Here is a 12,030-nt window from a genome sequence, read left to right as displayed (position 1 = left end):
TTTCTTTTCTTTTACTTATTTACTTTTCTGTTTTATTCCATTTTAAATCATTTAGGCATTTTCGAAAAATATGTTTGCTGCACTATAATTACCCTCGTAATATTCGTCAACCACTGAACATTTTTGTTTCAACTTTTAAAAACTTTTGTTGTTTGCCATTTTTTGAATTGATTTTGAATTGGTTTGAACTAACGAAAGTTTAGCAATAGTAATCAAAGATGACATGGCATTATTAGGAGGGTTTTACTGTAGCTTAAATATCCGGACATCACAATTATGGATGGGCTTAGGCCCATATAAGACACTAATCCCTGGTTAATCTTAAGGCCCATGTATGAGATGGCAGGTGGTGGAAAGTTTAGTCCCACCTTGCTATTTGAGGAGAGTTGAGGCCACTTTATAAGGGTTGCTCTACCACTTGCCATTCGGAGCTTGGGAAGAGGACTGGTACACGCGCGCTCCTCCTCCTCGCCGCCCGCCACGCCACGCTTCGTCACGACGCGCGCGCCGCGGGTTGCGGGTTGCGGGATTGAGCCGAGCTGAAGCTTGTTTTTGCCTCTTAGGAATGAATTAATTAATCAGGGATTAATTAACGAGTCGCTAACATGTGGGCCACTGTCCAATACGTTGGACTGTGGGCTGACTTGCGTTGCCGGGATTCGTCGACTCCCTTGCCGGGAGTGCGACCCTTGGCGGGAACAGTGACTCCCTTGCTGGGAGTGGGCCAACTCGGTCATGGGCCTCGACAAGGCCCACGACTTTCTTCCTTACGGACTATATAAGAAGGCTCTGGCCAGTGAAGTAACCTAGTTCGGTTCACTAACTCCCTCTCGCGTGACCTAGCCGTCATCTACTGTTTCTCACTCTGTGTTGCCTCCGGCAATCCCATCCCGACGACCGCGTGCACGGCTGGTCGGGAGAGCAGGTGCCTCCGGAACCCTGTCGTTCGAGATCCTGCCCGGAAGAATGGCAATAAGGTTTTTGGGGAGCGTCTCGACGCGACTGCTCCCCATCCGTCCCCAACTCCGTTCGCCTCTGCTTTCCACTACTTTCTCTGCATCGACACCATGGCCGCCGCCGCCGCCGCTAAGAAGAAGGCCACGGACGACGCCGAGGCTGCTGCTGCCGCCGCTGCGTTGGCCTGGTCAACCGGAGGGTATTGATCTGTTCATCCCTCGTTTACCACCACTTATGCTAGCCGTATATGTGCTGCTCATAGAAGGTTCGATTCTATGTTCTGTACGTGCTAGTATGCTTAGGTATCCTATGAGATGCATACCTTTTATGCCATGCTTACTGTTTACTCGTGGATGAGTCTAATCGGAAAAGTGCTAATATTTCCAACAGAACGCTTGCCCAAACGTGTGGGCTAAACTGCTCTTCGTTCACACGATGCTCACACGATGATATATGTCAACTACAGTTGTTTATATATATGTGACGACTAGTTAATCACACATGACAATTATGATTCACCATACATGACAACTATGATTTAACCACACTCAACAACTACAGATATATGTGGCAACTAGTTAATCACACATGGCAATTATGATTTGGCTACATGTGGCAACTCCAATTAGTTACACATGACAAATATATTTAATGACACATGAGCATAGCAGACGTGACAACTACAGTTAATTACACATGACAACTAAAGTTTATTACACAGGCATTCATGCTCACAGGATCAAAATGAATAGTTGTGGGTCATGTGAGCCGTCATTACTACACCCAAACATGTGAGCTGTTTTCTGAACACGATCACCCGACGGATATGCCACACGTGTGACATCTTCCACGCAAAGCACCGAAGTGCAGCACATGGATGAATCGGTCATCGTACAACTATCGTATGCGTAGAAATCAACACACAGCTGTTTCGCCCGTGAGACAACAGGGTGAGCCCCGGTGCTGGCACGACCACGCTGCAGGCGGCCCGAGCTTCGACGACGGCGGAGCCTGCAGGCTTGCGAGGACAGGGCCAATGCGTGGCGGGGCCCAAGCAGCGGCAGCACCAGCGGGCCCCGGCGGCAGTCGGGGCGAAGCAGCGCCACCGCTAGGTTCTCCGGCGAACAGGTACAAGCGCCATGTCTGTCTGCTTGATCTGGGGTGATCTTCCACGGGGATTGGGCGAAATAGGCTGGGGTCTTGAGAATCTCGACTCAGTTCGAGTTACTCTGTAGGGGATTTTATTTTCTTGTTGATTTCATGTGCAGACTTTTTTTTGAAAGATCCAGCAAATTGCTGGCTTTGATTGGCGATTAGCAGGAAGCAACGGAAGATAAAATCGTGGGAATCCTAAGATCATGGATGAAAATGAAAGGAACTGAAAATAAAGAAAACTACAGCCCTATTGGCTGCCAGAGAATTAACAGTCTCTCATGGAGGATTCCCAAAGGGGTCTCAACAAATTTAGCTCCGGCTAGGCGCCATAGCTCCATTGATTGCGGCGACAACCTCGTGTGCGGAGGCGATCTTGTCCCTGAAAGTGCACTTGTTCCTTTCCTGCCAAATCTCCCATAGGACCAGCATTTGCATTCATGTGCATTCTCATTCGGATCCGAAATCACCTTCTAAAAACATTGTAAATCAATCTGATTGGACATTTGAGCCTTAATAATCCCTTGGATGGTGCTTACAGAGTTACGACTCAATAAAACTAAAAGAAAAATTACATGAAATGCTATTGCAGCAAGAGAATATTACTGTTCGGAAATGCCAGTAACTGAATCCTAAAAGGAAAACACCATTAGGTAGTTACATCACTTTTTTTCTTTAGATGCGCTTCTGGCGCAAGTTTCCGTCGTCCAAATCTTTGCTTCACCTGGCATGCATGTGTGAGGCCGCGTGCTTGATTCTAAGGATCTCAGTAGAAACTTGACCCATATCCGGCCGGTCTTTTGGTGATGTCGTGGAGCAAGAGAGGCCGATTATAATCAGTGGGATAACACAATTCTTCATCAGGTCGCCTGCATTCCTGTCATCTTGTAGTATTGTGGGATCAACGACCTCATGAATGTTCTTTGTAAATGCTCTATCAACAAATTCATGAAGGCTTATACCATTACTAAATTTTTCACCAGTTGGACTGCACCCTGTTATCAATTGTAACAGAAGCACTCCAAAACTGTAGACATCACCCTTAGTTGATATCTGTTGGCTCATGCCATACTCTGCATTTACATTTGCGAACACAATAAAATTAGAGGATAATCATTATTTGGACAACTCTATAAATAAAACTAATTTCTTTTGAGAATAAGCTTATCAAACCTGGTGGAATGTATCCTATGGATCCTTTTAGGTGGCAGACACTTATTGAACTGTCTTGATGTGCATTTGGTGCACTGAACAGAAATCTTGCTAGGCCGAAATCGGTGACGTATGCAACCATATCAAGACCCAAAAGAATATTGCTTGGCTTCAAGTCGCAATGTATAATTGGAGATGCACACTGGTTGTGAAGATAATCCAAAGCAAATGCTACATCCAAGGCCACATTAATCCTTTGGCTTAATGACAGAGTATTTGTTTCACCATGTTCATGATCCATCGGGTGTAGCCACATTTCTAGGTTACCATTTGGCATGTATGGGAACACTAGGGCCTTGAAATCTGCCCCAGTATGATCCACTGAAGAGCATGAAGTAATGATTTTTACAAGATTTCGATGGCGCACATTACGAAGGGCTTCACACTCTGATACGAAGCTCCTATGTGCTCCATAAATGTCAAGGTCAAAAATCTTGATGGCAACTTGATCTTCTTGAAACTGGAGACTGCCCTTATAAACCCTTCCAAATGATCCAGAACCAATTAAGTTTGCAGAAGAGAATCTATCTGTCGCCTTTACAATGTCTTCATATGATATCTTTTTTGTGTGCTCATTGACATGTTGCAAATGGAGATTGGCTTGCATTTTCTTCTTCCGATAAATTATCACAATACATGACATAATGATCATAGTGACACCAACAATGGGCAACACAATCTCTAGGACAAGAACCAATGACTTGTGTTTTCTTTTCTTGTCAACCAGTGCAGAGCAAAGGGACATACCTCCTGTTGGAATGCTTGTACACAGATGATAATTTCTTTCAATTGATACTGCACCAGCAATGTCAAAAACACCACCTCTCGGAATTGGTCCATGAAACTGGTTGAAGGATAAATTGAGGTATTGGAGGTGTTTCAAGGATTTGAGAGGCTCTGGTATTTCTCCGGACAAATTGTTCTGAGAAATATCCATATTTTTTATGTTGGATAATCTGGCAAAAGACTGTGGAATGCTTCCTATAAAGAAGTTGCTTTGCATCTCAAGATACTCCAGATCCACACACTGGCCGAGAGTTGATGGTATGTCGCCAGACAGCCTGTTATTTGACATGTTCATTTTCTTAAGATGAATCAGATTGCCGACGTCAGGCATTTCTCCAGACAAGTAATTGTGTGACAAGTCCAACTCTTCAGTAAGTGTAGAGATTTTGAAGATTTTGCTTGGTATACTCCCAACTAGTGAGTTGTGAGCAAGGTTGAGTATACTGAGTTGAGTGCAATGTGCTATACTTGCTGGTATCCTTCCACTAAAGTTGTTCCAATCCAATTTCAGCATACTCAGCTGGACAAGATTGCCAATAGTATCTGGAATCTGCCCGGAAAGCCGGTTTTCTGCAAAGGATAGATAGACCATTCTGTGCAGTTTCCCAAGTGTTGGTGGTATATTTCCAGTGAGAAGATTGTTACCCATGTACAAATTATTGAGGCTCTTAAGGTTGCCAATCTCTGGTGGTATAGGCCCGCAAATTTGGTTGCTATTTAGCCACAATGACTCAAGACTATTGGAAAGATTGCCAATAGAACTTGGTAATTTCCCTTGGAGGTTGTTTCCATCCAGCCCCAGCATACTCAACCTGGAGCAATTTGATAGTGAAGAGACAAAGCCCCAATCACCTGCTTCTAGCTTGTTGTGCCCCAGATCAAGTTTCTCTAAATTTTGCAGTGAACCGAAGAATGGTATGAATCCAGTAAACCTATTATTATCCAGGTGAAGCATGCGTAAGCTGTAAGCTTTGAGAAGAGAGGCTGGGATTGGCCCATCAAAACTGTTCTCTGATAGTATTAATCTCCGAATATTTGGAAGCGTGTGGCCGATGTCGAAGGGTAATTTTCCGACAAGAGAGTTTTTTGCGATGGCAAGAACTGTGAGGGATGACATGTTGAATAAAGACAATGGGACTGGCCCAGATAAGTTGTTTATGTCCAAGGTCAATGTCTCTAGTGTAGGAATATAACCTAAGCTCTCTGGGATGCTCCCAACTAACTGATTTTCTGCAAGGCGAAGATGAACCAGGGAGGACAGGTTACCTAGTGAGGAAGGTATTATTCCTGAAAGATGGTTCTTCCTTAAGTAGAGATATTTAATTGGGGGAGATGTGGCAGTAACATAAGGTATTGAACCAACAAAACTGTTCTGTTGGAGGCAAATAGCAATAAGTGAAGAAGTGGTGAAGAGAGCACTTGGGAGTTTTCCAGTAAAATTATTTTTCATGAGTCTAAGTACTTGAAGAGATGAACTGTTTGCTAGGAACTCTGGGATGACCCCTAAGAGAGCATTGTTCCCAAGATCGACATATGTGAGATGAGGGCTGCTGCCTAAAGACGGAGGTATGTTGCCGGTAAGTCCAGTGCTAGCGAGAACTAGTATGCGCAGCTTAGGGAGATTTCCAAAAGCAGAAGGGATGCTTCCTTGCAGGTTATTGTTGCGAAGGTTAATCTCTTGAAGATGTTTGCATTGGCTAAGGCTAGGTGGGATGTCTCCGTGGAGGGAATTGTTCCACAAACCAAGGATTTGGAGTTGCGAACATGCAGAGAGTTCAGGCGGGATGTTACCTTCCAAAGTGTTCATGCTGAGGTTGAGGTCGCGGAGCCCGCTCAGGAGGCCAAGCTCTGATGGTATGCCACCACTCAAGCTATTATTTGACAGTTGCACCCTTGTAAGAGAGGTCAGGTTGGCAATGCAAGGTGGTATGGAGCCTGAGATGCCTTCTGACTGGAGGTCCAGCGCAATCACACGACGAGGGGACACCATGCTGCAGGTGATCCCATGCCACTCGCAAACGTCGAGGGACGTGTTGCTCCATGAAGCTAAAACTCCTGCTGGACCCGAGAGCCAGGACTTGAAACAAAGGAGGGATTGTCTATCATTTTCGGTTTCACCGCAGGTGGCTAATGTCAGGCAGCAAAAGAAGGCAAAGAGGCATAGAAACCAAACAAAACCTGGAAACAAGACACCCGAAGACGCCATTGTTATTGTTTGCAGGAGTATGTGGATGAAAGCTCTGATTTGTAAGAGGATGTTTAAGCACTCAACTATGGAGAGGGATAGTAGCTAAGCCCTCTAGACAGCAACTTCACGGTCAACGATCGATACGGTGGGAACTGGGATGATACATGACCACATGCTTTTGGACCAGATTTTGGCTTGTAGAATATTGCTAATATTGTGTGCATGCATTTGGACGCTAACAGATTTGACCTTTCATTTCTCAGACAGGGACAGCCCGGCAGGACGATGCCTCCAACCTCTGCTTACATTGCAATTGTCCCAGCCACCCTCCAACAGCAGCTTGAGGTACAGTGTGGACGCACGCTTTCTCTTGATGAATAATGAACATGTAGCTCTTGAAGTCGTCACGCACGCCGCCCGGGAATATACCTCGGCGAGATTTGACATTCCTGATATCGGAATGCATGAACACCCATACAGGCAACTTAGTCAGAACGGCATGGTAGCTGGCTGAAGTATGAACGCACATCTTCCCCTTTTTCTGTCATTTACTTTCCTACCTTTGATGGTCATGCATTAGTTAATGGAGGAATCATTGGGAGAGGTAGCTCTAGGCGCCTCGTTGACCTACAACATTTCTGATCTCCAAATGCATAAAACCCCCTGCAAGCGGCTGGTTCGAAGGCAGCCATATCACGGATCGACTTCATTTCGACGCAACCACTACAGACTCTGTCTCGGTCTCCATTCCTTTGCCTGGCTAACGGGGATGGGGATGGCACTTGCTCCACGCTCGTCTCTGTCTCTGCGCTCCCTGCTGCTGCTCATGTCGCACAGGAAGCCACATCGGAGCTCTTTCTTCTCCTCCTCCGCCGCCGTTCCGCCTGCGGCTCCAGGAACTGCCACTCCGGCTGCTGATCCTGCCGTTCAGCCTCCAGCCGCTCCAGGTAACTTGCTGCTGACGCACTCAATTGTGATTTCTAAACATCGAGTTCCTGTGACTAGCGAGCCTTCTCCGGAAACACATCCTGATCAGAAAGTTTGCGAAGATCCTGATCTTGCAGTTCCTAAAGGTCCGCGCGAATCTACCCGCGATGGTCCGCCACGCCAACCTCCTGGAACTATGGATATAGACGCTAAAGACCCCGGCAAGAAGACTCTCTAACAGCTAATAATACAAAGTCAGTGGGAGCCTTTCCCACATTCCTCAAGGTTCAAAAAAGAAAAAGAAAAAAAAGACACCGGCAAGTCATCAGAGTTCGCCTACGGCACTTCAACGTGTACTCCTTGATCAGCCACCCACCGTACGAACTGCAGAAGCCCTCCTCTTCCGGAAGAATATTGAATTATTGCCAACTGTTCAGGTGCTACGAGCAAATGCTTGCTGCGGTTACTGCCGTGTTACCTCTGTGGACATGTAATCTCAGTGCTGTCATATTATTGATCTTTGTACCGTTCCAATCCACTTCAACAAATAAAGGTGTGCGTTAGATTTTCGTTTTGAGAGGTATGATGTACGTACAACGTGCGTAAAGAAATATAAGAGCGTTTAGATCTTTAGAAAACACTTTTATATTTCTTTATAGAGAGTGTGCGTACGTTATTGATCTTTGCCCAATTGCTCTTAAGCAGTACACATGTGTGCAGTTCTTTTCGGAGGAAAAAGAACATAGACTGCGTGCAGTCAACATACGTTTCGATGGGAAATGGGGCGTTGACATCCATCGTCCATGAGCGCGTGCTCTGCTCTGGGATTGATACGACTTGAATGAATTTCTTGGAGTCAGTCGTCGGTCCGATCCACTTGTAGTACGTAGCATGTTGTTCCTTGCTATGCTAGGCATGGATGGACTCGTCCCAACCGAGACTGGCCATACATGTATCTAGATATGCGTGCTGACATACTCCCCCTGTCCGGAAATACTTGCCATCAAAATGGACAAAAGAAAATGTATCTAGCCGTATTTTCGGACACAGGAGTACGTACTACTACTTATTTGTCACTCGAGGTTTTAGTCCGCCAGTGGCCAAGCAACCAGCCTGAAATTTCTTCCGTTTGTAACATTCACGTAACGTAGTAGTAGTTGCTTTCGCAGCATGTTACTACTACTTACTACCCTCTTGCTGTCTTCAATCCTGAGTCCTGACCTTGAACCCGATTTCGAGGATGCTTCTAGATGCAGGATGGTTGGGCGCGGACCGTGAGAAAGACCGGTGGCCTACCAGGCGCTCGCGCCCTCCACCAACGGTGTGCTTGCCGGTAGGTCCAACGGCGAGCGGCGCCCTGGATGGGCATGAACGCCCACCACCTGTTCGACCAAAGGTTTCAGAGCAGCCACTGCCCCTTTGAACATCCATCCAGGTCAGTGAAAATGAGGTTATGTTGTATGTACAGTACAAACTTGGAAATCCATCAAACCCACGTTGTGTTGAATCCACCCCGTTAACACAGCCATGCCAAACGACCTTAGGGTGTGATTCAGCCTGGTTTAGGAATGTTAGGAGGTTAACCAGCCCATATAGCTAGGTTGGTTCAAGTTTGCATACACAATAAAAAAAAAATTGGACGAATGCAGCTGGCCTGCTTCATTATACTCCCTCCATTCCACAATGTAGTGCTTCCTCTATCCTCATGCTTCAACTTTGACCGTAAATTTAACTATCAAGACCGATTGCGGTGGGAGCAAAAGTTATATCAGTGAATTCGTATTCAAAAGAAGTTTTTAATTATGTAATTTTTTCTCCCGCCGCAATCGGTCTCGTTCGTTAAATTTATGGTCAAAGTTCGACCTCGGGAAGCGCGGGCACACTATATTTTGGGATGGAGGGAGTATTATTAAGATAGGTAGGGTTTACAGTGGTGCCGGTTCGGTGTGGCAAAGTAAAAGAAAAATCACAAGATACAAGGGAGGGGCAGGCTAGGAAAAGCTTCACAAGAGACTTTTCCTTTTGGACAAAAGAAGTACTTTTAGTCAGGAAACGTAAACTAGTCTTCTTCAAGGCATCGTATGCATTTTTCCTTTTCCTCAGCTCTGCAATGCTGAAAATGATTCTTTGATTGTGATAACTTCGTTGTATATGTGCTGTATAGTTGGCCGATCTTTAGGTGTCTCCGCAGAGCACAACAACCCAAGCTCAATGAGCTTTATGATGCAGTTCATTGCAACCATTGGCTGAGTTTCCCAGTCTAAATCACCGCCTGCATCTTCACCTTCATCTCTATAACCTGGAACTATTCTAGGGTCTAGAATCTCCTCAATCTTTTGAGGAAATGGTTTTTCAAAAAATTTGTAAAGGGTCAGGCCATCTTTAAACATCTCATTGGTTGGACGCTTTCCTGTTAGCATTTCTAAGATGATGACTCCATAGCTAAATACATCGCCCTCAGTGGAGATTTTGCTCCCAAATCCATATTCTGCAGTATGCGTAAGTCATTCAAACAATCAATTAACACAACTTGCATTCTTTTTAATTAAAAACAAAGCATCTTCTATTTAGAAAATATTACCTGGGGCAATGTATCCAACTGATCCTCTTGGCCCCACTAAGCTTGTAGAAGTATGAATGTCCGAAGAAGTGTAACTATGCAGGAACTTAGCCAACCCGAAATCCACTGTTATTACTATTCTTGTACCAAAACTCAATGGCCTTCTCTGACCATCCTCATGGACTGTTGGATGGAGCCAACTTCCCAGGTCGCCGTTAACACTATATTCAAGAACAATAGCTTTGAAATCATGTCCTGTTGGATCAATGGTTGAGCATGCAGTAATCACCCTTATAAGATTCCTGTGACGAGTATTTCTCAATGCTTCACACTCAGCAATGAAGCTTTTTGGTGCTCTGAGTTGATTGAGTTTGAAAACTTTGATGGCAACTTCATGTTCTTCAGATTCAATTCTACCTCTGTACACAGACCCATATTTTCCTGAACCGATCAAGTTATCTGATGAGAAACCATTTGTTGCCCTCATTAAATTAGCATATGTGAACTTCTTCAACTCTTTGCAGGATGGATGAGCTGCTTGTTTGAAGTTCTTTTTCTTCTTCAAAATAATGGTTGCAAAGCATGATAACAGGACCAAAGAAAGAACTGTAAATCCTACTATCTTGAGAATGCTGGAGCTATTCCATTGTTTGGATGCCTCTGCATTGCAAAATGGCACCCGTAGCAATGGCGTGCTGGTACATAACTTCATGTTCCCTTGAATAAAAACCTTTCTTCCATTCTGAAATATTCCATCTGCTGGTACAGGACCCTCGAGATTGTTGAAGGACAAATTGAGAAGCTTCATAGACTTAAAGAACTTAAAGATGTCAGGGATTTCACCTGATAAGTTGTTTTGAGATAGATCCATCTCAATGATGCCTCCCAAACTTATGAAGGAGTGAGGGATTTTCCCATGAAAGAGACTCCAGATGGACGCACTGACCTAGAGTGGGGGGTATTTGTCCAGACAGTTGATTATGGGAAATATTCAGTGGCCCAAGATTTTTCAGGCTGCCAATCTCCGGAGGTATCTGTCCAAAGAGTTGGTTGTGGGACAAGTCCAATCCCTGGGAAAGGGAGGGAAGAGAAAACAACTCCTTTGGTATTCTCCCACCAAAGCTGTTATAAGAGAGGTTTAGTTTTTCTAACTTCTTGCTGCCTGCTAAAGCTCCTGGGATAGGGCCACTAAAATTATTTTCCTGTAAATAGAGCTCACTCAGTTGACTCAGTTTACCGACAGAAAGTGGAATTGATCCGGAAAGTTTGTTCTGAGACAAGCTTAAGACAAACAAGTTGGAAAGATTTCCAACTGATTCAGGAAGATTTCCAGTAAGCAAATTTCGTTCCATGTAAAGACGTCTGAGCTCTTTGAAAGGTATAGTGCTAGCCAGTTGACGTTTAACCAGATTCCATATTCAGTAGCACCGGCCGGTGCGGAATCGTAGAGAAAAAGTGAAATAACGAATCTGGTTCTCACCTACAGAGGAAGCGGCAAGCTCGCTCTCTCTTAGTCTTGAATAATCTGATTCACGAAAGCAGTGAAGTCCGGCCTACAGGCAGAGGAAACGGCAATCAGTCTCAGTAATCTGATTCACGACGGCAGGTCCGCAGCGATGCCAGCCTGAAACACTATCTCATAAAAATCCACCAAACGGAAGGAGATAATACAACTTGTGTTGGGAGGTGATAATTGCAATAAAATAAATAAAACTTCAGATTATAAACAGAAACGAAAGTGCTTTGACAGAGGTTGATGCAACCGCAAAAGAGAGAGGGCAATATGGATGAATGGACCGGGATCCTTAGTATCACTAGTGACATCTCTCCATAATAAATAACATGACATGGTGACCAAATTATAGTTGTGTGTCGATTAATTCCCTCCGTCCACGAATAAGTGTGCGTTTGGCATTCTAAATTTGTCCATAAAAGAGTGTACTTCTATCTTCTCAGTGCATTTTAAAGTCAAAGAAAATGCTTCTCTCTCATCACACGGTAGCTAAGACCAATAACATTCAACATATGGTCTCCTCAGTTTTTAGCTCATTGGGGGTGGGGTAATTAAAGATGAAAGAGATGGTGGTTTGCACCTTCTCAATGCATTTTTTACTTATATCCTAAAATTTCTATATGCACACTTATTCGTGGACGGAGGGAGTATATGACTATGATCATACATGACATAATTGCATATAGGCATCATGTTTGTCAGAGATGATTCCAAGGCATCCTTAGGTAGGGTATC

At 44.6% G+C, this 12,030-nt stretch overlaps 1 protein-coding gene and 1 pseudogene across 1 annotated transcript; one reads left to right on the top strand and one right to left on the bottom strand.

Moving 5' to 3' along the window:
• The first annotated feature begins 1,879 nt into the window (after positions 1–1,879).
• On the top strand, positions 1,880–7,801 carry LOC119330999. The gene is made up of 4 exons (XM_037604156.1): positions 1,880–2,085; positions 6,559–6,640; positions 6,876–7,242; positions 7,345–7,801. Exons 1-4 carry the CDS (start codon positions 1,994–1,996, stop codon positions 7,458–7,460), a joined length of 657 nt encoding a protein of 218 aa, XP_037460053.1. The 5' UTR covers positions 1,880–1,993; the 3' UTR covers positions 7,461–7,801.
• A 1,247-nt stretch (positions 7,802–9,048) lies between these two features.
• Positions 9,049–12,030, bottom strand: part of LOC119333608 — a 17,162-nt pseudogene continuing 14,180 nt past the window's right edge.

The sequence above is a fragment of the Triticum dicoccoides genome, chromosome 7A, assembly GCF_002162155.2.
Source record: "Triticum dicoccoides isolate Atlit2015 ecotype Zavitan chromosome 7A, WEW_v2.0, whole genome shotgun sequence".
Lineage (NCBI taxonomy): Eukaryota > Viridiplantae > Streptophyta > Magnoliopsida > Poales > Poaceae > Triticum > Triticum dicoccoides.
This window is presented reverse-complemented; position numbering and strand designations above follow the sequence as displayed.